This window comes from Hippocampus guttulatus, chromosome 5 (genome assembly GCF_054856545.1).
Source record: "Hippocampus guttulatus isolate MCC_2025c chromosome 5, RoL_Hgut_1.0, whole genome shotgun sequence".
NCBI classification, from domain to species: Eukaryota; Metazoa; Chordata; class Actinopteri; order Syngnathiformes; family Syngnathidae; genus Hippocampus; species Hippocampus guttulatus.
This window is the reverse complement of record NC_141265.1, coordinates 8,841,528-8,868,349: the sequence shown is the minus strand read 5'-3', so window position 1 is coordinate 8,868,349 and position 26,822 is coordinate 8,841,528. Positions and strand designations below refer to the sequence as shown.

The window sequence follows — 26,822 nt, the reverse complement described above, 5'->3', positions numbered from 1 at the left end:
GTAAAGTGTCCTTGAGTGATTTGAAAGGCGCTTATAAATGAAGTGAAATGTATTATTGTCATAACTTCGACCCACTTTTCTCCAGATTGTCACTACGTTTCTCCATTTTCTGTTGTCTCTTCTATTATTTTCTTCTCTTTTCCTTCTTACCGCAATTTTTTATTTTTCTTCTTCGTGCTACCGCTATTTTTATTTTTATTCTTCGTGGCAGGGGTTCACTTTGGCCTGGGGAGTCAAGTTCAGCATTCGCTTCAATGATATCTGGCGCCATCTAGCGTCGTGAATGGGTATAATGTCTAGACCCCGAATATAAGACGACCCCCACTTTTTCAGTCTTATTTCAATGCAAAATAAAACTCGTCTTATATTCGGGCCAATACGGTAGTATACGGTGAAGTGGCGTACCTGATCTCGACATTAAACAAGAAGCTGCAGTAAAAATTGATCTCTGTCTGACCTTTGTCAGGGTTCTGTTTGTTTAGGTTTCGGGTCCTGCTGGAGAGGAGGGCATGCCCTCCAGCGGCGCACCTGTCAGCAATCTTCCTCGTTAACCAACTGCCTATTTAAACTCTGCCACACCAACAACTGGCTGTCGGATTATTCAGCGTTGCTCACGACTCTCGTCTTCAACTGCCTGATTATTCGAGCCGTTCATGACTTTCTGCCTCATTGTTTCATGCCACGTTTTTGTCTTAGTACTTTTTCATGTACCGAGTCCTTGTTATTTCTCAGTTGGTACTTCTCATGTGTTGGATTTTCTTGTCTTTTGAGCGACAGGCAGTTTAGGTTTATCTTGTTCCTTATCATTTGAAAGTGCTTTTGGTTTTTCTCGTTTTATCCTGGTTCTTTGTACCAGTGATCTCATTTGTACTTTGTCGGTCTTGCGCTTTTTGTAAACAAACATTTTTTTCTCAGTTGGTACTTCTCGTGTGTTGGATTTTCTTGTCTTTTGAGCGACCAGCAGTTTAGGTTTATCTTGTTCCTTATCTTTTGAAAGTGCTTTTGGTTTTTCTCGTTTTATCCTGGTTCTTTGTACCAGTGATCTCATTTGTACTTTGTCGGTCTTGCGCTTTTTGTAAACAAACATTTTTGTCAAAGAATTTTATCCTTGCCAACATTTTGGGATTTTTTAAACATTCATTTGAAAATATGACCAAAACTCCCCGAGTTTCTACATCCACACTCACACACTTGTTCAATCCAAGTGTAGTTTTAATATTTTACGTGCTGTATGTTTGGGTTGAGAATATGAATGTGTCTTTGCTGGTCACCGTAAAAGCACACTTTGCAGCAGAAGCATTCTCAAGCTTGTGATATCGAGCGGCACTCGCAGCAATAGTCGGATGGATGTGACATCTTGTGCATGCATACATCCTGATTTAAGAAATGTGTCTTTCAATGTTGAAACTCCAAAGGCAACGTCAATGTGTTATAAAAACTCCACTCTTCGAACCTATTTTTATCCAAAAGTGAAAGACGTGTCGCTTTCATACAACACTGCGGGGAGAAGAAATAAAGAATGCCCAGCTGACATTGAGGCCCACTGGCTCAATTGATTGCATTGTACATAGCCCCTGGCAAGGTGAAATTTGGAGGACTTTCTATTCTGCCAGGCGGTACCAGACAGGTTGCATTTAAAAGTAGACAATGATCTTTGAGTGTTTGTCACACATTCCCTCTCCCTACCCAGTGTTTTCCTTTCTGAACTCTGACTGTAAATTTCCCCATTGCGGGACAAATAAAGGATATCTTATACAGTATGCAACATCTGGTTTATTAAACAAACCCTCCTGTGGTTCAATACGTGTGAACTTTTATTTATTTTTTTACCATCTCAAACTTCAGTTTGCAATACTGCACGTGGTCATTTTTACAAAATACTTTGGAAGGGGAGTATCAAGCACATGTTAAATAGTGACCTGGGTTGTGCTCACCAAACACTTTTACTGTGGTGGGGGACAACTGCATAAGGTCAGATTTCCCCCTCATGCGGCAAGGGCAATTATGTCTGTGCAGAACTGAATATATGACTGTGAGGTGAGTGAAAATCTGATAAAATTGTTGAGAAAGAATATGGTTGGTTGGAGCACAAATAATGTTAATGTATGTGAATGATAATACTTCTAGTATGAGCGCTAAGAAATCATGACTAAACCAAAGCCTGTGGACAGTGTTACATATACACTGTACACTGACATCTGCTTTTCCATTAATTAAGGAAACCAGAATTTGAATTTAGCCTGCATGAATTTTGTCTCTCAAAGCTTCAAAATCTCTTCAGAGCCATGTATCCCTCAATTTAGAGACAATTTAGCTAGGCACCCAAATCTTAATCAGGGGCAATAATTTTAACGAAAACAGAGATGACAAAGACCATATCGTGCAAAATCTAAGAAAAAGTCGTCTTCCTGTTTGTTTACCCTCTGAAGTGTTGACACAGTTACACATTGTAATCCTGAGAGAGCAATGCCCAGGTTATGTTGCAAAATGGCTATCGTAATGAACGTCCATGAGTATCCTGGGATTACTCGTGTAAAGTGAAAATATTTGTGCAATCTAATGTAGTCTGTATAATTACATGAATAATAAATGTAATTAGTGTGTTGGTGGAGTTGGTCCTTATTGTTTATTGAAGTGTGGGTTATGTCTAGACATGGCCTGACTCAGCTTGGTGGACCACAGATGTGTGCTTAATGTCAACCCGACTGACGGATGACTCAGTGGTGCCACTGAACATACCAATAAAGCAAAGACTCCGCTCGCTCGTCTCTCCTTCACTCAATGTAGCAGTCCCATCTGCTGATGCTCTGTACACACATCCTACACACTTAGTAAAAACTATCCTTATTTATTCATTGTCTTTGCCCAAATGACCAGAGGTGTTTGCCTGTCAGGCACTCATTGAGAAATGTGATCGATCATGAATTGTAAAGCCAAACTGGTGCAAAATTACAGCACATCTTCAAAATCTGCATGGCCATAAAATCCTCAGAGAGAAGTGTGAATCTTCAGACTGAGGCAATTTAAGTATACTTGTGAGGGGGGGAAAAATGCATGCCATGAGGCTTATATAAAAGCGCTGCCAATCACACTTTTAACAGAAGGCGTTGAGTTTGCAAACAGCTCGCAGTTGAGGAAACGAGGAACAAGACAGAAGGCCTCCAACACCCGACAGCAAGCGCAATGTGACGGCACAGAGATGCACTGCACTCCCTCGACTTGTTGACTTTCTGCCGTCTGCCTCTATTGATCTTTGATTGGCACAGGACATATTCAAGTGTCGCTTGCAAAGTTGCCTTGGTATGACACGCTCGGCTGATGGACTAGAGTGGTACACTTAATTGCCGAGAGGGTGGAGGTACCAGATGGCAAAGCTCGACTTTACTGTCATTCACACAGACGATGTGAGCACACAGTCGCTCAACTTGTCTACACACCCATGACGTCAGAACTTGCTAAATTCATTGAATACTTCATATTTGCATATCGTATTACAGCAGAGTATGGTACTATGCACACATTATAGCCGCATGTCACAGATTTCCTCCAAAAGTCAGGGTATGTGACTGATGGTGAGTTGGGTGTTACCACTTCTCAGATTAAAAAAGCTTTTGGACTTGGGGTGTAAAATTACATCTATTTAATCGATGTATCTGCCCAGTGATCCAGCTACATCGATCAGCGCTGGACTAGTTTTTGATACTGGCCAAATATCGACACAATGTCATTATGTCGACCGACTGAAACGATATAATTAAGTGAAATCATTTTATTAGCCTCTTGTGATATTTTTTTATTTTTTATTTTTTTTACTCGAGATGATTTTTTTTATCAACTTTTCTTTTCACTCGTGCATGTCATCTGCGGTCGGCACCTGAGATTTACGTCACGCAAGCAGCGTGAAAAATGTTTAGTTTTTCTGGATACATTTTGGATTTTGCAAGAAAGGAGATTATCTTTATAAGACAGTTGCTGTGTATAGCCTTTGTAAATGCACTGGCAAATATAACAGGGACACGGTCATTTGTCGACGTGTGCAAACTCCAAATAGGAAGTCTGTAGCCCAGATTCGAACCCTCGACGTCTGCGCTGTGAGGTGGACGTGCCAGCCAATTTCCACCGTGCCACATAACGCGACAGCATTGCAGAAAAAAGTAGTCATGAATGTAACTGTGTTATTTAGTGTGATACACTGTTATTCACAAAAAGTGTACATGGCCAGAACTTTCAAAATGGAAAATTTTCACCAGGGAGCGAAATCAAATGGTGGTTCTTCGGGTGTATTAAAGGTCTAGGCACATGTCTAGAAAAAGACTCATTATTACTTCAGCATCTGAATGTGACAAGACTGATCAGTGCCTTATAACCAGCACTGCGTGGCTTCATATGGGCTTTTGACGTTTACGGGAACGTTAAGCCGCTCCATTTACCGTATTTTCCGGACTATAAATCACTCCTGAGTATAATTCACACCAGCCATAAAATGCATAATAAAGAACAAAAATACATACATAAGTCGGATTGGAGTATAAGTCGCATTTTGGGAGGACATTTATTTGATAAAATCCAACACCTAGAACATACATGCCATCTTGAAAGGCAACTTAAAATTTAAATAAAATAGAAAACAACACAACATAAAACGACGAACTGAGAATGTGCCTGGTATGTTCAAGTAACATATTCAGAGTTATTCAGATAACTATAGCATAAAGAACATGTTAACAAGTTCACCAAATCATCAATGTCACTCCAAATCACTAAATCCAATGAAATCTTCATCCTCTGTGTCACTTTAAAACAACTCCACCAACTCCGGAGGTAGAAGATGCAGCCTTCCTCTTCTACGTCGCTTACATCGGACTCATCGTGGTTTTATCAACACAAGGTCTAGAGCGGCCTCTTGTGGTTAAATGTGAAAATAACATGTGAAATGATATAATAATGAGTTAATGATTTCAACCATAAATCACTCCAGAGTATAAGTCACACCCCCAGCCGAACTATCAAAATAACTGCAACTTATAGTCCGGAAAATACGTTACAGAATTCCCATTGTTTGTGAAGCACATTGCTGCACTTGATTCTGTATTGCATGTCTGCAACACTCAAAGTCTTTTGAAAGTGTGACAAAAGTAGAGAAAGACAGTGCAAACCAAGTTTGTACTAAATAGGAGGTGACTTTTCTGTCTCGTTCGTGTTCACTGCTCTGGTGTGTGTTTTTGTGCGGCGGTCCTCAAGGCTCCGTGTGGGAGGAGATAAGTGCTGTTCCGGAGAACAACCTGCCATTTCTGCATGCCATTTGGGGACAGTTTGTCCTTTGAGGGCCGCTTCGCCTGGCCTCGGTGGCCTGACAATGGGCAGGAGGGGAAGTGCAGCTGTGGGCTGAGAATGTGAGAGGACTGCTGTAAGGAAAATGCAGCTAATGGAGTATTTATTTGTGGTAGAGAACCAAATACAAAAAGAGATCATCCAAAGAAGAGGGCTTGAGAATACGAGGGGAAGAATTCCTGAAGTGTGATTGAAATGAGTGCTAAATACCCCGCAGCGCCTTTCTTTCTTGGAACCCTCTCACTCCAGGTTTAGGTTATCCACTCTTTGCTACTCCTGCTTCCTCAGGTTAAACAAAATTAACTTTGATGCGTGGGCACTGAATATGGACTTCTATTGTAAACGTAAACAACGGCAGTGAATTCAACCAGGCTACCACGAGGCTGTTGGGACCAACCTTTAAGATCCACCATTGGAGCATTAGAGCAGCAGTTAGTCGCTTTCTCTCTTAAATTCGAACATAAAGCGTCGGAGCCAAATACATACTTTATCCATCGTGTAATATAAAATAGTAATAACAGAAAAGCCTGCAATCTCGATCTGCCTTATGGGATTGAGATAACTGCAGAGGTGAAACCCCCAAGATCACATTGGTTGTTTATTATGTCGTGGTTGTACACATTCCACTCAATAAAAGCCGCCCAACTACGCAGGGTATATAAAATACAATCAAAACGGAATGTTGACAATATTGTTTTCAGGTAATTATGTGATATGCATTTACAGACCTTCAACAAAAAGTACACCTGTCATGATTCTCTTTTTGCTTAGATTACATTTGGTTTTGTTTCATAGTTTTATTTCCTCATGTGCTTTTGTGTTCCTCATTTGGTTTTGTTTCTACCTGTTCTCGTCATACGGGTCCCTTGTGGTTAACCAATCAGCTCCCTCAACCCTTTGTTTCTTGTCCAGGTGTTTCACGTTGTCTCATCACTTTGATTGTATTTCGTTCCCTGGGTGCTGTCAATCTTTGTGAGAACATTGTTGCTGTCACATTGTTTTGTTTTACTGTCTTGTTTTTTTTTTTTTTGTTTTTTTGCTTCTTTTACTGTCGCGGTGTTTTGTTTTACTGTCATGGCACTTGGTGTTTTGGATTTAGTTTTTCCACTGTACCCTTGCAAGTGTTTTTTTTTGTTTGTTTGTTTTGTTTTATAGTAATACATTTTCTTCAGTGCTCCCTGGTTCTCCTGCATCCCTGCTTTTTTGGGTACGCTACCATCACGCCCACTTGACAACACCTACGTACACAGATTAGATTACCGGAGCTACTGTACTCTTGATTAGTTTTTATTAATCAATGTAAAACCAGTCCAACAATTACATTTTTGATTATATATTGTTTCCCCACTTGAGACAACACATTTTAACACCCAAAATGCATAGCTATATGAAACTTTCGCGCCACTGCTGTGCCACTATAGTATGTGTTTAAAACAATGGCTTACAATCAGTGACGGTGTGGCTGTGGGTGTGAATGGTTGTTTGTCTCTATGTGTGCCCTGTGACTGAATTGCAATCAGTTCAGAGTGGTGTACCCTGCCTGTTGCCCAAAGACGGCTGGGATAAGCTCCAGCAAGCCTGCGACCATTGTCAAGTGTTTGTGTGCGTGTGTGTGTGTGTGTATATATATATATATATATATATATATATATACATCTACATACACAGAGTGTATGTAGAAAACTCCAGCAGCCACCTCTGAGCCCGAAGGGCATTTTTTTTCTTACACCATGTCCTTCAAAACGGAATTATATAAGGTCAAATGCGTATCGATGACATCGAAGCCCATATAGCATTATGCTATAAATAAGCATGGAGATCCATTTACTAAATGCAAACCACAGAGAACAGCACATGCATACAGCTTGTCTGGATCATAGCATCACATACTCGGTGTTAACTGCTACCATTTATCACATTCTGTTGTCACCACCTGAGATTCAAGCTATCATTACAAGAGAATGAAACTCATTTCATCAGAAGGAAAATTTAAAAACCCTGAATCATTTTTGCCTGCATCCTTTTATTCTAAAGCTCAGGTGCTTTCTTCACTTACCAAAGTCTGACATGTTTGATTTTTTTTCTTCACCTCTGCCTCAAGCGCTTCACACTCCTTTCTCTTGGCGCTGATCTCTGTCTCCTAAAGTAGAAAGAAGAAAGCATCAGAGGGCTTTCGAGGGTCAATAAACGTTTCCAGAGAGAACAAGAAGTGAAATACAATATGACCTAATAGTACAATGCCAAATGAAAACATTGCACATTTGCTTTATTTTTATGTTGGGTGATTTATTTGAAGGCTTTCCACCACATGTATCGGATGTATGCCCAATGGATACGGCGACCCTTGTCACATCACCAAACATGAAGCCACAAAGCTAGACTGCACCTAAAATTCCCTGTCGGATTCATTTCATCAAGTGTTCACATGAACGACAGTGAAATGTCGTTCACCTCTTTCTGCAACATAAATCTGCTTCACTTTCATATGGATGATGACTTCAGTGTCAGCACCATATGCTTCTCTCTAGAGTGGGCTGCTGCAAAAAAATGTGATGTTTTCATCAAACATGACTGAGTGTTCATTCCTGCTCCAAGGGGGCCACAGACACCCACCCACACAAATGTGTACACGCACAAAATTTCAAATACATTTCACTCGAAGGCACTGCATCTGTTTGTTCCTCCTTTTGCCCTCTGAGTGCTGGGTACATTGAATAAAACGGGCAGCACTGGAGTCAGAAAACAAGGCGAGGAGGATGCATGAGGTTTAACCCTTTAATACATAATCCTGAGAAATTTGCCTTCAGGCAACCAACAGAATGGATAGTTCATTATTTAAAACAACATCAGTCATAACCGCATAGACATATGCGCCTCCATACATACACAGAGGGATTTCTTTTTTATTTTTCATTTATAGGACAGAATACAATGTAAGGCAATAGAGTTATTGGGCAAACACTCGTTTTGTTGGACCTTTAACTCATTCACTCCCAAAGACGTATTTAAACGTCTTTTCAGACTTGGTCCAAAATTGGCTGGTACTGAATGGGTTAAGATTAAGGCTAGGAATCATCGTTATCAACCTAAATTAAATCTTTGTTGAATTAAACGTAAATGCAAAATATGCTTGTAATGCTGACAGATGTTCCTACAAATCAGAGGGATTATAAAAAGCTAAATAACACAATCTAATCAAAAAGTACCCCTGTGTACACTACAAAGCGCCATTATATTGAAACTAAATGACGGAGAATTACACAGTGCCTCCACAGACCGACAGCTTGTCATCTCCCATGTGGGCTGGCTTCTAAAGTGAACAGTTTCCACAACCAGACGGCATCATCGTCATCATCCTACCAATGTGCACAATGAATCTTGTTCTCACAAATATGTCCACAAACACACAGCACTCTGCTTTCAGAGACATAATTGTTCCAAACACATTTACCAATGCTCAATTAAAATTCCTTCAGAGGAAAGTTTCAAATGGCTGCCAGTGTGAGTAATGAGCTCCCGCCTAAGTGAGGAGGCGTTTGCGGCGCAGCAGATGAAGATGAATGAGGAAGACCATCTCCTTAAACTGGATCAGGCTGCTACGAATGCAAATGAGGTACACAATGAGATTCTACAGCAGTACTTTGCACACAGTGTATTTATCTGAGAGGCAGATATTTGCATCCAGTGATTTAAAAAAAACATGGTTATTGAAAAACCTGTACAGGGAAAAAAAATCAAATGTCATGATAATTTTTTTCCCCTCAGATTACAGTATTGCACTTTCGTAAATCCAATTGTTACCCCAACAAAATGTAATTGGACAACTTTTGACAAATGGCTTCCAAACTTAACAAGTATTTAGAATGAATACAAAAATAAGACATATTTAACATTTAATCGATATATATGAAGACCAAGCCCCAATGTGACTCAAATCTGTGAGTAATTAATGCCACCATTAACATTTTCTATATTTTTCTCTATCAATTTAAGTTTAAACCCAAAATATACCATAACTTCTTATCCCAAAACACAAATATAACTTCAATGCACCAAAAGTGCTCGTTCGCTAATTCTGCCACTTCAGAATATGTAAAAAATAGCAGTTACTACATTCCTATTATGCATTGAGTTTTGACTAAATGATACAAAGAAAATCTTTTTTTAAAAATACATCATGTATATCACAAATGACTATCTGCAGCCCAGTACTTAGTATATCTTCCATTGATAAAATCTCTGTTGCTTGTGAATAGCTACTCTTATTCAAGTGCCCAAACATTTTGTAAAAAAAAAAAAAAAACGTTAAAATCTTGTATTTCTAGCAATAACTAATGAACTCGAGGGCTTCCCCAACTCCACATTATCCTCTTCTGATCTTCAGTAGCTGCGAAAGCTTGGTACAAGCGGGGGAAGCTCATTACACACACTTTTCTTGTCTCTTTCATCTCCTGTTGCGTTCAATATGCATAGTGTGTAAAAAAAAAAAAAGCTGGCAAATTCTATTTCTTGTATATAATACGTACATATATATTTTAGGGTATTTTAAAGATCGCTTTGTTTTCTCCAATGGGCTGATTTTGTGATAACAGATACATTGTCGATCAGTCCTGGGCTTTGGAATAACCAGTTGTTTTGGGAACCTAACTGTTAAATCTAAAGCTCAGATAACCAGCTTCATTAAGGCAGCAGGGGAGGTAATCGGGCAGCCCCCATCCCCTGCTCCCCAGGACATACAGTATATGTGCAATCCATTATTCAACAGGCCAACGACATTTTAAACAATCCTTCCCATGTGCTACACTCCCAATTCGAGCTCCTAAACTCAGGAAGGCGGTATCGGACTCTTCGCTACAAATTAAACCGATATAAAAACTTATTCATACCGCGGGCTATCAGTTTAATTAACAGACAATTAGAGGGAAGCAGACAGACAAGCAGGATGTGTTGTCCAATGTATGCTTCGTATTGTATGTGGTATGTATTGCCCAATGCATGTAGCAGCACGGAGGGCCTGTCCTCCGAGACAAGTTTGTCCTACGAGAAACCAAATAAAAAGTCAAATTCAAATTTAAATTTTTTGCGTCCGACAATATAGCTGAGATGTAGTGAAGCAAGAGACCATTCCAAAGGTTAGCAGAAAGGCCACAAATGTCGAGTTGGCACTCCGTTAACAGGGTCTTCAATGGAGGATTCCCTCCTGTTACTCACTAATACCCATCGCCAGCTCTGCTCAGTCTTTGGCCACGTCCAACTGCTGACTACACAGCACACAGCGCGAAGCCAGACACAGCAGTCAAATCCACAATAGTCACTTGTGGTTCGAGATCATTTGAAATGGCAGAGGACATTACATAACCCTGCAGCTTAGGACTGGCTGTACAGCCACAGATGCTAGCGCTCTACTAATGCTTCAGTGTGTGTGTGTGTGTGTGTGTAAATCATGAAGACAGAGATGTACAGGAAAAATTAATCACCTGCATTTTGTTCCCTTGAGTAAAAATCTACATTTGGAACTCCTTCAATTAATATACTGGAGAACAAAACCGAAATATAATTATTATTATTTTTTATTATTATTACTAAGAACCAAACTTCAGGAATAGATTCATTTGAATATGTGACTAGATATCTAATGCTAAATTTGATTATACCAAATGGATCAGATTGCGATAAGGTGATCAGAAGTCTCAATGAAGCCGGGACAGTCCTGTTTTTTTTTTCGGGTTTCACCAGCCCCATTGTTTTGTCCTTATTTTAGGTCTCAGGTTTTTTTTTGTTTGGTTTTTTTGTCCAGTCAGCAAGCCAACCGTTTGGTTCATGCGCAGTGCTTTATGTGGGCTGATATGCAATGGTACGGATTACCAGAATTTATCAATTTTAGCCTTGAGCACACAGGGACTTTTTTACAGTTGACCAGGACTTTATAGGACCCCGGAGTACCCTCTTTCGTTCTCTTTCTCTGTTGCATTTTTTGATACTTCTTCAGTAACCTCAAAAAAAAAATAAAATAAAATAAAAAGTTGTGCCGTACCATCCAATGATGATGTAATTTATGAAAGGTTTCTTAGCAGTCTTCAGTTTGCAATTGAATATGGTTTCGGGTTGGCGTTGTGTTGATGTTTGTTACAACTATTTAATAGCAATAAAAATTATGATAAGGCAAGCCAAAATGTCGAAAAGAACTTTAATATAAAAGCCCACTAAGGCTATTGAACTGACGTCACTGTATTGTAAGCTTTTATTTTTAAGCCTTTGCTTGGTGGTGTGTTATGTTATGTTTGCAGCTCCCTTACCATGTCTAAATGATGGAGCACACACCAAATAAACTGTTAGGATTTTTTTTCTGCCCCCGCTATCATTTTCTTCTTAATTTGAGGTACTATTACTATTATCGAATTACTGAAGCAGTTGTATTAGCATCACTAAAGTCAAGAGAGAAAAAGAACAAATGAGGGCACCGTGGGCTCATGTGAAGTCCCGCGATGCCATAAAAATCCTGGTACAATCGAAGCTAAAATTAAGAAGTGCTGGTAATCTGTACCACTGCATACCAGCCCACTCGAAGCGCTGACTAGCAGGCGTGTTTTCATTATACCGGAACTAGAACGACTTCCTGCTTCCGTGTCTAAGAATCAAATGTAGTCGTTCTAACTTAATGCTACAGTTGCCAGCCAGACCGAAGGCCGGCTGAGCTTTTCTGGTGGATCCAACGTTACAAGAAGGGACTGACACGAGATAAACAGCAACGCCAGCTTCAATACTTGCTGGGACGGAGCAAAAAAGGTTGGATAATGGTGAGTGCATTGACTTGTTTATTGCTGTTGAACCGTCAACCAGAATAGCATTTCCCATGAGCTAAATCAATAACACAGTCACCGGTCACCTGATTGACCAGCGATTAAATTTGTTATTCAGAGTTCCTGTTGAGAATTTATTGGATAAAGTGTTGGATTGGACAATGTAGTATTGGACAACGGGGAACAATGAAAAGGAAGAAAGAGGAACAGCGCAAAAAGGATAAACTCGGAACTAATAATGCAAGAGTGCGAAATTGAAGTTGGAAAAAAAAAAGCACTCATTTGAAAGAACCGAGTGTGTACGCAGGTCTCCAGGGAGAGGACTGCAAATCTGATAATCCCATTGAACCAACACCAAGATGTCAGATGAGACTTTGCCTTAATAAAGAAAACTAAACAGTGACTCACTCTGCCACAGCAGACTGCTACAAAGATATGACGGTTATATACACTGAACGTTCCTTCGTAGTACTTGAGCAGACAAAATGTGATATGACATGAAAGAGATCATGCAAGGAAAATATTTGCATGTATTCATTTATTTTTGCTCCTGTAACCATTTTGCTGACAGAAGGTCCACTGAGAACTGTTGACGATTGCTTCTGCAGCCAAGCAAATGTTGGGAGCCCAGTGCTGCACTGCTGCCCACACACAGACAAGATTACTCATCCTCAATTGGACTCTCAGGCCAAGCTTCTGCAGATGGTCATTAAGTTCACTGGGTAATCTCCATCTCCCCTGACAGAGCACTAAACTCCATTTGTTGTAAAACTCTGTATCACCTCAGCAAGCTTTAATGGTTACTGATGGCTGGATAAAACCCACTTGACAAAACATCAAATGCACAGAGCACGGTGGTGTTGGTGGGAAACATATTTATTTTTGGGGGACAGTAAATGTGAGCACTCACTCCGCTACGCAACAAATAGAAAGTGGTTTGCTATCACAATAGACACATACAGTAGAGAACAGAAGTGGGAGTAAGTCACACAAGTGTTAGTCAAAAGCAAGTCTCAAGTGGCAACCCTCAAATCTCAAGCAAGTTCCAAGTCACTGTGAAAAAAAAAAATCAAGCAAGTCAAGTCGAGTCGCCACCAAATTTCAAGCAAGTCGAGTCATTTCATGGTTCAAGCAAGTCATCAAGTCATAAAATCTTGCTCAGTGATGATAATACGTGATAATATTAAAGTATATAAAACAAAAAGCAGCTGCTTCATTCATCCATCCATTCTCTACTGCTTATCCCAGATCAGGTCACGGGGGCAGGTACCATGACAGACTGATACAGAGACCACATCACATCAGACACTGCACCGATCCGCCTATCGATGGGGCAGGATCTCATCCCCGACCCGGACAGAACACTCCACACCCTTCCCACTTATTATCTTGGAAATAAAATATTAAATGTTTCTACGCACCCCTGCAATGTGCTCACATCCCCCTGGCTAAGAAACACTGCTCTAGATCACCTTGATCTCACATCTGATTAGACCACATGAAAATTTTGACTTCAAACTAATCCCTCTCCAATGGTGACAAAAATTGACTTAAAAGAGTTCAGTGAAACTGATTACACTGCTGACACGAAACACTTAATGAACTACGCCATATAAATATCACAGAGAGCTTTCAATATATTGCTCAACAAAATATTCAGTCATATTTTACGGTCATTACCAAAAGGTTAATGGAATGTGGCACATGATAAATGAATAATAAACGAGGACATTCCATAGGTCAATCTAAAGAGCAATTGGCCCGGCCACATGTCAGGAATACAATAACGCGACATGGTGTTCCACACAGTGGAGCTGTAAAACATCCAATTCTTAAATTCAGTGTTTGGTGAAAAACTAAGCAATGACGTGGAAAGTCAAAAGGAGCAGCCACTTTGTCATGACTAGCTCACTCACATCTCTGTGATGCTCAGTCAGAGGCCAGCACAGAAAGACGGTCTCCAAAACATGCTATGTGATCAAATTAATTCACGGCAAAGCAGCCAGCTTGGACCACAACCAGATAAGCTGATTATCACACACACACACACACACACACACACACACACACACACACACACACACTGTCCTATTTGTTCTGATGTAGTGTTATCACAATGCCCAATCACTGACCTATGCAATGTTAAGACGGATAATTATAAGGTAGACGTGATGATCCAAAGTGGTGAGCCAGAACTGATTGTTTGGCATTTAATAATAATAATGACAATAATTTAGAAAACTAACTAAAATCTGGATGAATACCTTTGATGTCAGTGTGAACATACGATCTGAAGTGGCAATGATAGCACAGCCGCTTCTCTTTTTCTTCAGTGTAAACATCTCTTGTGAAGAATGTGCTGAGACCTTCACAACACAAAGGGCTAATTTATCATCTCCCCGCACCCATAGACCACCGTCTGTTGGTGTCAACAGCTATGGTGGCGCGTCACCCGCTTTGATGCTGTGCCAGAGCCAAAGACTTACAGTATGTTGCTCCATCCTGCAAGGGGGAGCAACTGGAGGAGATGGCAGATCTCCTCTGCCTTTCTATTCATTATCATACTCTTCAACAGCTGTTGACCAATTAGTGCGCTCTCCAGATGGTAAACCCAAAATACAGTGCGCACACCTTGATTTTGTATTTCTTAACATTTCCGAGCATGAAGGTGGAACCTGGCTTGAAACATGCTCCTTTAGCTATCCAATAAACGTTTGCCAAGAGCTCAATGGCGGACATGCAAAAGAACAGCGGATTACCTAAGAGGCTATCTCTGTGTAAAACATTAATAAAGCATACCTGTCAACTTTTCGGAGCGCCAACCTGTATAAACTACCAAAGAAAATCAGTATAAAGAGCAAAAAATCCTTATAACACACCAAAGCATTTTATGTCAAAATAACGGCACAGAAAAAAAACCATGAAATTTTCAATGATATTTATTGTAGATCTCCATAATACAATGTCTGGTTAATGTCTAATCATCATTCTACTTAGTGGCATTACTGTGTTCAGAGTTGTATTCCGGAAATGAAAGCATTCGAGTAGACAAGCACCGTTCTGGGCAAAAGCAAACGGAACTACCTGTCGGGGGGGGGGAACAAAAAACGGAAATTTTCAGAATCCATATGATTTGTGCGATACGGCCATATACGTAAGATTCACCACAAAATCCGTATGAACTATGGCTAAACCGTATGAGTTGACAGGTATGATAAAGACCCACAGTTACACCATTGAAGTGTGGGTAAATAAATCCAATAGGTTGCATAAGGGGATGCAGGTGGTGCCCAGGGGCGGGATAAAGAGTCAAGCTTTTGCCCCACGGGACGTTTGGCACAACCACCACAGAAAACAGATCCCTTCACTTTCCATTTGGGATGACATTAACTGATGTTTCCAATTCCCCGGCCTCCATGGGTCACTTCAAGTGCCAACATTTGTGTAATTGTAAAAGAAGATACAGGAGGTGGGTGGTTGTCTTAGAGGGCAGTTGTTTGGTGTTGGAAGCTGGTCGTGAGAGGAGGAGGGGAGGGGGTGTGCTGGTCCGGGGGAGGGACAGACGTCTGGTCAAACCGGTTGAAAAAAATTGAAATATCGGCCCATATCGACCACACAACCGGAAAGCCCCATACACACATGGCAATGTCAAGTTACAGTGATACTTCTTTGTTTTCAAGGTGGGAGGACTCGCGTTACTTCTTGCCGAGGGCTCAAGGGGGTCTAGAAATGCCCCTGCTTGCCAACACCTGCACAGTGCAAATAGACACGCAGGAGTCTGAACCCTCGACATAAGTGACAACAGCGAGGCATTCCTCCACAGTGGAGGATATAAACAACAGCTGTCCTCTTATCGAAGAAGGTGCCAAAGCAACATGCAAGGCTTCAGAGGAGGAGAAGAGAGACAACTGAGGAATTTCTTCACACACTTCTACAGACTTTTTTTTTAATAGTGGGCAAAAATTAACAGTGGTTTAGAGTCTTTCAATTAAAAGGGAGTCTTTTATCCTCATACTTGAGATGAAAATCAAATGATGTGCCTCATTGTATTACCGGTACATGCACTCGGGGAGGGATGTCATAGTGAGGGTGCTGCACACAAACAAGCGCCCTGAGCATTTCAGTGTCTTGCTCAATAGGGCAATAAAGCACCAAATATAGCAGATAAACAAGAAATATAATACACCATCCAAAAAAAGAGGATTTACAAGTGACATTTTTGCTGCAGAAACATAATGCCGGTTAGGTGTCTTGTATTTACACATAAACATCTTAACATATGCTGTTATCCATCCATCCCTTTTCCATACTGCTTATCCTCATAAGGGCCACAGGTGTGCTGGACCCGATCCCGGCTGACTTTGGGTGAGAGAAAAGCTTTTATGACCTAGAAAGTGCCGAGACAGATATATTTTTGAACGCATTGGTTTGTCTGTGACCAGGATTACAGTAAAAATGCATGAAGTATCATTCTGCAATTTGATGCGGGAGGTCATCGTTCTCAGATTAAGAGATTACCTTGTGGCGAAAATGAGGAAAGAGAGAGCCTGATTCCAGTCAAATGATGCACAGTGCAAGTCAAGTATTTGGATGTGAAATAACTCGGGCCTTGGTTACCCCTCAATGTCAGTTTAATTTCTTACTTCGTCCGCTACAGATACGCATGTGACAACTCATGCTATTGCACTGTTACTGCACAAATACTGTATATATTTTGCATCCCTTCACTGGCTCCCCATACATTTTAGAGTTATTTTCAAGATCCTCTTATTTGTTTTCAAATCTCTGAATAATCTCGCGCCACCTTACCTCTCTGAGCTCATCCGCCCCTACACACCTGCCCGGCGCCTCAGGTCTGTGGACCAGACATTATTAGAAGTACCAAGAACTAAACTGAGGCACAGAGGGGATCGAGCCTTTTCTGTTGCTGGTCCCTCTCTCTGGAATGACCTCCCACTGAACATTCGGCAAGCCTCCTCGCTGCCCATCTTCAAAACCCTCCTCAAAACTCACTTGTATTCCTTGGCATGACTTAGATTTGTTCTTGGTTTTACTGTTTGGTGCTTTCTACCGCCTTTATTACCGATTTGTCTTACTGTTTATTGTGCATGTTAAATTGATCCATGTACAGCACTTTGTATGCAGCGATGGCTGTTTGAAAGTGCTCTATAAATACAGTTGACTTGACTTGACTGTATAAATACTAAACAATCATACAATTTCTACATCAGCTATCCACCTATGCACTGCACTTATTGCACTTTCAAGTCTATATATAGTCTCTGTTTTTGATTTGTGGATGGTTGTTCATCTGGTAGTTCAGATTTTAAATGTTTGTTGCATTTTTATAAACAATACTTTCAGCAGTACGACCTTTTTTTAAACACAAGAAATACTCCATATTAAATAAAGTAAAACTAATACTAAAACTAATAAATACAAACAACAACACATTTTTCCAAAAATACCAACGAATTGAAACCAACAAACTCACTCTAAAATCGAATTAAAACCATCTGTAGTTGAAAAGTCAAAACGAAATAAAAGCTAACTGGAATGAAAAACCCTGAACTACTACAAGCATGTGCCACACAGAAACCTGAACCCCAGAACTGTACGTCATACTTGCTAACTACTCAGCCACTGTGCTCCTTGCACAATTAAAATTTGAATAATTTTAATGCTCCTCCATCTTTAAAATACATTATTCAAGTCACAATGTGCATTTTGGCCACAATATAAAAGCTGATAGATGTGTAAGGTAAGGGTTTCAGATGATGAATGATTCTCATTGAGCACAGTTTGAGGTCATATAAAAATACCGTGACAAAATGCCTTAATATCTCACTATCATGCTATATCCCATTACAGATAACTCCAAGAAAGCAAGCTCACCCATGTATTCACTATTGGCAAGATATGCCGAGCTAATGTATTGCTAGCTCTGTGTGTATCAATCGTCAAATTATTAAGTAGCAAAACAGCTCCACTGCTTTTTCCTGCACTTACATAATGTACACCAACTCACAGTACTTGCATACACATCCTTGGGTGATGGAACTCAGTGGTTAAATAAACCTTTTCTGTACTAAATAGACAGATAAGATGCCAAAATTGTGAATTAATTGTGAAAAAATCGAGTTGTAACCCTTTAACATTATCAGCTAATATTAATAATGTAAGGCACATTTGAGCCTCTTTAGAACCTGCCAAAGATACAAGATCACATGGAGCATCGAATACAATCTTCTATTCACAGCGGCGCGCTGCTGACAACTAAGGGCAGATCATCCTCTCTTCTTGCGCTGGCCTCCACTGACCTGCCTTCACACTCCAGCAAACAGAGCGCACGCCAACATCAACACATGCACACATTTACTGACTGCCTAAAACATGACTGCAGCAATTTGGTATGCGCACAAATTCAGAGCGCCACGCTTTCTGCTTTAAGAGGATATGAAGAGACGATCAGGGCTAAACAGAATAATAATAAGAAGGGGGGAGGGGGCATGAGAGGGAGAGTGATTGGTAACTGGCTGCCATTCTGGCCCGGTGGCCCTGTAGCGGATGCACAGCGTTGCATAATGGCTCTGCATGCATTGAGCAAGAAGTAATGCAAACGGGGCTTTAGCACATGTACAGTAGCTGAAGAGAGCACTCGGGCCTTGTGCTGAAGCAGTATTATTTCTATGCGCACATGCATACACGGGATGACGCTGCCATGTTTTGACACAGTGTGCTAAAAATAGCTGTTTCTTAAAATAAGAGGAAGAAAAATCTGAATGCCAGTCAAATCAAGACTTGCACGAGGCAAAGAGAGATCAAGCATCATGTGGTCGAGAGCCCAGTTCTAATAAGAAGATCCACCATTCGAAATCAAGCCCACCTGGCACAGGTGTGTGTGTATCTTGCCCCACAAACCTCAGAGCTGCAATCACACACATACACACACACACAATGAATTAAAGCAATTAAGAATCTGCATGAGCAACTTTGCAGATCTGTTATGTAATGGTTGGCCTGTGGCGTCGTGTGATGGGAGATGGCGGCAGACAGGCCTGTTGTGTTTGCTGCTACACATACACGGCCATTAATCACGCTCAGGCTCTTTGCTCTTTTTCTATTTCCAGAGAAGCAAAAGCCTGACGGCTGCCGACCGACAGCGCTGCAGTGGCATGTGCGGGCCGGACTTCGGCATCACTACAAATGTCATACAGTGTTAGCTTGCTGAATGACAAGCAGCCTGCCGTGACAGAATCAAGAAAACCAAAAAATGGCACCAAATTATGGAAGGATGCAATGATGAATCGTTTGATACAGAAAACCCCCCTGATTACCTTTATTTATGACTGCCGACAGAACCAGAGCCGCCTTATTTCAAGAGAGAATTGGAGGCCCAATGCAAAAAAACATTTTTTTAAATTCACTCGAGGGCTTAGCAATGCAAAAACAAACAGAATATTGGGAGTACTGATAGGTGCTTGTATAACCACGCACAGTGGCACCGACAGAACAGGTAGAGTCGGAGACATAAACAGATATGATGTCTTTGGGAGCAACATAAAATCATGCATCTCTTCCCTTCGCTCTTCCTCTCTCCTCTGTGCAAGAGGAGATTTCTGCAGGGTGTGCTGTAGTGTGAGTCATCATCAGTGCACACAGAGAAAAAAGGGAGAGTCACTCTTTAAGTGGAGGGCTTATGGTAGCATTGCAGCACAAAAATACTATACAACTTGCCTTTAAAGAAATCATTTTGGTTCAATTCCAAGACAAGAAAAAAATAGCAGCACAAGGACACCTTGCTGGTACAAATGCATGTCGTCAAGTGTTATGTAACAGTCAGCACAACTGCTCCAAGCATAACGTATGAATGTGGCACCACTGTGTTGGCATGACTGTGTTGGGCCAGTGTATTTCATTTGAATAATAAGGGACTCTTTAACCTGATCATCTCTGCAACGTTACCAACTCAATACAGTATATCGAACCATGCAGAAAAATTTCAAGTTAGGATAATGGAGTAAACGCAAATGACAAAGACACGAGACGATTTTCCTTTGACTTGTGATTCATTGCAGAATATTCACAGCAAAATGTGTTTGACATTTGGTCAACTTCATTAGTAAATACTCCTATCATTTTAGTGGCCTTTTATGGTAAGCGAAGTAACCAGTGGTGCAGTACAGTAAGAGTTTTAGGTCAAAGCTTGACACACCGCAGTCTGCAATGTCAGCATTATACCATGTTGGACTGAATTTCTTGGTCTTGGACTGGGGTGATGTGGATACCTCCAATTTGCTTTCACAACCCCACAGTGTAAACAAGTCAGAAAAGGGAATACCAAAATTAATTGCTTTATTGATTGGTGGAACCATAACTGTAAAACTAGTACCGGTAAGTGGTCAAGCCCCCAAAACGCAAATTAAAACTCAGTACAATTAGTCAGGAAAAAAAAGAGCAGAACTAGCAAGTCATGTTAGAAAATTTTGCAAATGTGTAAAACTTCTTTGAAATAAAATGCTTCTGACATTTCCTTCTCCGTGGTGTGTAGTAAAGTTATGAGTGTGCATGGTTCAAGGAACAGGGAAAGGCAAGAGCTCAAGCCTAATTTGAAAAGCTGTGGCCTCAGACAACACTGCATCAAGACTCAACATTCGATTATCACTGAAACGGTGACACAATTACATTCCGAACCTCTGTCGATCAGATGAGCCCAACAGAGTATTCATCTGCACACACCTTACCATTACTTACTATAGACGCTGTTGGGTTTCCTTGAACTGATGGACCAGCACACACTGATTATTGAGGTCAGAATCTTTGGTTTTCCCTGGTGATTTCTGGACAATTGGATCAACCCACAATGTAAAATGAATTTTGCTTAGCAGCTTCTGTAGCCTGCTGATGCACAATGTTTCTGCTGAAGATGTAGTGAACAGAGAGAAGCAGGCTGAGTAAAGAGTCACCCGTTTTATCGGTCATTTGGAATTGGTTTGCCTTTGCGACTATGAGGAACAAACCGCAAAGTATCTTCAAAGTCTGCTGAAACCAAATTCAGCAGCATAGAAGGGAAAACTCCCACTTTGTAACAGACAATGTGAGTGAAATTATTTTCTTGCTTAACATTGTCACCTGTTTATACATTGCAAAAGTGGTAATTTATGCACATACTGATTCATCTCAACGATGGTATTAGCTGTGATAAACTGCATACAATCTGCACTGTAGCTCATTAAAAATGCATGACACACTTCACCGGCGTTTATTCCCGTCAAGTCACGGTGTAGCGTTTTTTTTGGGTTTTTTTTTTAACTCGACAGCTTCTGGTGATGTGATCTTCACATTTAAAGTACCGGGAAGTTCACCAGATATTACAACATGAAACAATGTAATACTGTTAGAAATACCTCTCTCAGGGAGAGTTTTTGGTGGCGTGGACTACATATAACAGGACATGCCTAAAGCCTCATGTTGTACAGGGTTTTCATATACAGTAATCCCTCATTTATTGCGGTTAATGGGTACCAAAACCACCCGCGATAAATGAAAATCCGCGAAGTAGCGAGCCTCCCCCCCCCCTTCTATATAGGTACATGTACATAATATTTATAAGGCCAACTTTAATGGTATACATGCATGTAGAAGTAACGTTTGAAGTAATTAACATGGCTTAATGCTGTATACTAATAGATTTAAACATGTATAAGTTAGGTTAGTTTATGAAGAACAAAATACAGTAAACATATACAAAATTTTATTTATTTTTTTAAGTCTGCAAAATGTCCGCAAACGGTCCGCGAGAAGCTGCGAAAGTCAGCAAAACAACAGCGAGTCATATCGAGCAACATATACAGTACTGTACTACATTCATTCATTCATTCATTCATCTTCCGAACCGCTTCATCCTCAGTAGGGTCGCGGGGGGTGCTGGAGCCTATCCCAGCTGTCTTCGGGCAGTAGGCGGAGGACCCCCCCGAATTGGTTGCCAGACAATTGCAGGGCATACAGAGACAAACAAGCATGCACGCCCACACTCACACCTAGTGACAATTTAGTGTGTACAATCAGCCTGCCATGCATGATTTTGGAATGTGGGAGGAAACCGGAGCACCCGGAGAAAACCCACGCAGGCCCGGGGAGAACATGCAAACTCCACACAGGGAGGCCAGAGCTGGAATTAAACCCGGTACCTCTGCACTGTGAAGTCGACGTGCTAACCACTGGACTACCGGGCCGCCCACCGTACTACATGTATATGAAAAAAAATATATATAGGTGTATATATACAGTATATATATATATATATATATATATATAAATTTTTTTAATGAACACGTTTTGCTCCTTCGCCCATTTCACTGTGATAGGGTGAAGGGAACCTTGAGCAGCGTCACGTCACACACTGTGGTGCAATAAAAACTATGTGGGACAATATCATTGCGGTCTGGGGGACTGAGAGGTACACAACAAAGTCAACTACCTTTGCCGGCCGGGACAGAGGGAAAAAAAGAATGGTCTTGAAGAATTGAGAGCAAGGAAATTGGAGTATCTTGTGAGTGGACTGAATTGTTTACTACAGTTGAACTGTTAACCTAGTGCACGTTTAGCATCCAACACAACCACCGGTCACCAGATTGACGAGCAATGTTCATTTTTTTATCTATCGGAGGAGAAAGAGCCCCTCCTCCTGTCTGCTTGAAGAAACCTTTGTGTCCCTTTTCTTGGCTGCTTGCAAGTCGTTGCCGTTAAACTCTGCGCAGTGCCGTGCTGGAAACTGTGCGGTGCGGATCCTCAACATTCAACATTTTCCTAAAATCATTCAGCCGAAATTTCATTGTCATTTGCTTCACTGTTCTTTTCATTGAAGGGTTTTTTTTTTAAACAATGTATTTTTATTTATTTATTTGTTTTAAATTGGTGCTTAAATTTGACGGCCACATCGCCCACCCCTAACTGTTATTATGACAAGATATGTTGCATTACCTACATAGATAAACTACTATGCAAGCAAACAAATGTTATTCAAAACTCTCATTTGGATAAGAGCCTAAGTGTTACTATGACTAGCTTCAAGCTTCAACTCAATAATTTAACAAATTAATTTCACAAAACCGACACTATTCATAATCATTTCATCACCGATAGTCATCACACCATGAATGCTGAAAATGCTTGAAACTATCTTCTGGCACTGGATGCCAATTTAAAGGCAGCAAACTATGCTGTCTTAAAGTTGGTACCCTAGCATATGTAAACAAATAATAGCCGTGTTCTGTCCACATTGCAAATGCACAACTATGGAAGAAGAGGTTGTTGGACTGAGTTGTGTGTGGTGTCAATTTGTGCGAAGATTCATGCGCCTTCTTAAGGGTGCCGCACCAAAATCTGAGCCCTCATACTTCAATGTCATGAATGCTCCTGGTTGATGAACATCAGGGTGCTGACGGATATTCTCCCACTCAGATCAACACCCCTGCTTCTGATACAGTGGCGCCCTCTTTCCTGTTTGCACTCCACATAAATTCTTCAGTCAGCACAAGCCAGCCACTTCCTGCCATCACCCATGTCACACATCACGCACTCTTGCATGGTTTCTCTAAACTGCTTCATTATTACTGATACACTATACGTACAGCATTTGAACACTCAACATAATTTAACCGATTGTTATTTTGTATTCCAACTCTCGCACCAGAAATCAATTCAAGTCAATTCACTTCACGTTTGTTTCAGGTTTTTAACAGAGACTGAAGAGGAAGCACAAAACATATCTATCGAAAGGTTTTGTATTTACGTAAACGGTAAACAGTAAATGTTTAAATTAAATAATGAACGAACCGAAGCATTGTTTTCATAGTCCAAAAGCTATTTTGGTATTACCTTCTCCCACACAGAGACTGTGCACGACTGAAAGACAAGTTCCCTCATATCCACACAAGTACAACAGGGAGGTCTTGAGAGGTATCTCCAGGCAGGAGTCAGTGTGGCCACAGACCAGGATCATTGACCACACTGACAGTGTGCAACCGGATCCCCAAGACCAGCTCAAGTCCATGACGCTACCCGAGCCTCCCGATTAAATTACTGCACGCAAAGCAGCACTCTCCCAACAAAACACCATTAAAGACTGTAGCTGATATGCACCTTTGGAAAGTAAATGAATATGAACTCAAGGCCAGCTTAACACATCACATTATAATCAGGTCAGTGTTTCACAGTAGTGGCAAAAGAATGTAAAATGGTTTCCATTAGCTGCACGTTATGTTGTGTTTTTTTGGCCTGTTTTGGTTTGTGACCAACAGGTGGCACTGTAGGGCTCTCCCTGCAGCTGCACACCTGTTGGTCGTTATGTCGTTAGCTGTATAAAAGGACTCCCACCCGACCACTCACGGTCAGGTCATTGTTTGTTTCTTTGCTGCTGTCATGTTTGTTTGTTCTGTCATGTTTAGGTAATGTTTCTGTTACTATTAGTTTTGAGCTTCTGCCATAGTTTTTGTTTGATGCTTTGGACTTTGTTTTGGATTTAGTTTTCTGTTTTAATACAATTTGTCAAGTACACCCTGCCTCCCTCTTGCCTGCTTTTTGGGGTCCTCCACAACCTCGCAAACGTGCCATTTTTAATGAAAAATAACTAAAATTAAAGTAGCAAAATGTTTTTTTCAAGAAAAACGAAGATTTCATTTTCCGAACCGCTTGATCCTCACTAGGGTCGCGGTGGGTGCTGGAGCCTATCCCAGCTGTCTTCGGGCAGTAGGCGGGGGACACCCTGAATCGGTTGCCAGCCAATCGCAGGGCACACACGAAGATGAATAATGAAAATTAAAAACTACATTTTACTACAAAACTAATGAAATGTATAGTTATAGTGAAAATATCCTTCATTTTAATTTTTGCCAATTGATTTAATAAGCTTCATGAACCTTTAGTGTTGGATTATAAATGTATTTATTTCTGTGTCTTAGCCGTTCGACTTCTTCTGGCTAACAGTCATCTGCATACAGTCCTTATACAAGCGGCACAAGAACACACCCTCCCAGGTGTGTTTTTTATGCATGGGTGTTTGTATCGTGTATATTGTGCAACAATATTGTGTCACAATATTATTGTTAATTTATATATACTATATATATATAATATATATGTGTGTGTGTGTGTGTGTGTTTTAGTTCTAAATATAGACAAGTATAAAGACACATAAGTTGCTGATGGTGTAGTGCTACACTCGCCTGACTTGTGTGCGGGCAGCATGGTATTGGTTCCCACACAGTGACGGCGTGGGTGGGAATGGTGGTTCGTCTCTATACACAGGTATGCTCTGAGACTGACTGGCGACCAGATTAGGTTGTCGTCTGTTTTTCGTCCGAAGTCAGCTAGGATAGGCTCCAGCACTCACCGTGACATTGTTCATGATCAGCGGTGTTGAAAATGGATTTGAAGGATGGATTTAACTTGTATATTTCACATTCAGTATAACCTGCTGCTGTGATTAATATGTATTTTTTTAAAAAACTGTATGGTAACAGTAAACACTGTTGCCACAGGCTTACGTATTCTTTTTCAAAAATAGAAGCTGGTCGACATGTCTGGCAGCAAGTGTTGCACCAATGTAGTTAGCTTAGAAATAATTTGAATCAAAACGAAATAAAATTACAATGAAGATTGCAAAACTATCATCACCCTAGCTCCAAGTAATTTTCACATCGATCTTTCTGTCCAGGTAATTGTACTACATAAAAACAATGAAAAAAAAAAAAAGCAGTTTCAAATTTATCCTTGCATCGCCATGCTGGGGCCCTTCTAATCCTCATAGTTCTACTTTCCATTTATTTTCCACTGTGAGTTGTTGGCAATCAGTCCAGAATGCTAGTTGGGAAAAGCTCCAGCCCACCTGCGACTCAGGCTGGATTTATTTTCTCTGAAATTTAAAACAATAACTCTCTGAGTTAAATACACTAAGGTAAAGAAAAAAAAAACTAAAAGAGGTAGGCTGTTGTTGCCCAGTGATATTGCTAACATTGGCACATTGGTGACTTTGATATAGAGGGGATTCTGAGGTGGCACTAATTTCACAGGCTTAAAATAGCTGAGTTTATTTAAAAATAGTGAAGCGGAGAGATGCAATCTAAGTAAATGACCCAGAAAGAAAAGCTTCCCCTGGTGAGCTCCATAGAAACCTCAGAAGTGAGAGCCATCCCACGTATCACATCTCATAAGCGGCAAGTGACAGGAGGGTAATTTTAAAAGGCAACAAGGAGCTGAGAAGAAAAATTAAAAAATACTTAGACAAAACGTGAACAGAAAGCAATCTTCGGCTCGGAGCAAGGGCACCGCAATGTGCTTGCATGTATGAGTGGTCAGCTTATCAGTCACTCCCTCTGTCTCCATGAGAATCGCTGTCAGCCACCAATGGCCTTTAATTCCAGCCAGGAAGCAATCCCATTTAGGTTACTACACTGAGCACAAACGCCCACATTCTGATTAACGAGACAAAGCTTTGAAAACAAAGCTGGTGACTAATTATGTTAATGTATGAAATGGGAACAACAATAGATGTTCTGTTTTAAGGTTTCGTAGCTCTGTTTCACACAAACGTAACACATAAATACAAAAAAGTTCAGTGCCATATAAAGATGCTGATTAGTGTGTGCGTGTGTGTGTGTGTGTTCTCCCTACCTTTGTGAGGCTGAAGTC

The 26,822-nt window shown here is 40.7% G+C and overlaps 1 protein-coding gene across 14 annotated transcripts in view; it reads right to left on the bottom strand.

Annotated features, from left to right (window-relative positions):
* The window catches only part of rimbp2b (RIMS binding protein 2b), an 88,288-nt gene that overhangs the window by 39,277 nt on the left and 22,189 nt on the right, over positions 1-26,822 (bottom strand). For all 14 annotated transcript variants that reach the window (XM_086111529.1, XM_086111530.1, XM_086111532.1 and 11 more), the window contains one exon: positions 7,388-7,471. In XM_086111529.1, the coding sequence (XP_085967655.1) occupies positions 7,388-7,471 (84 nt within the window). The remainder of the gene's footprint in view (positions 1-7,387; positions 7,472-26,822) is intronic.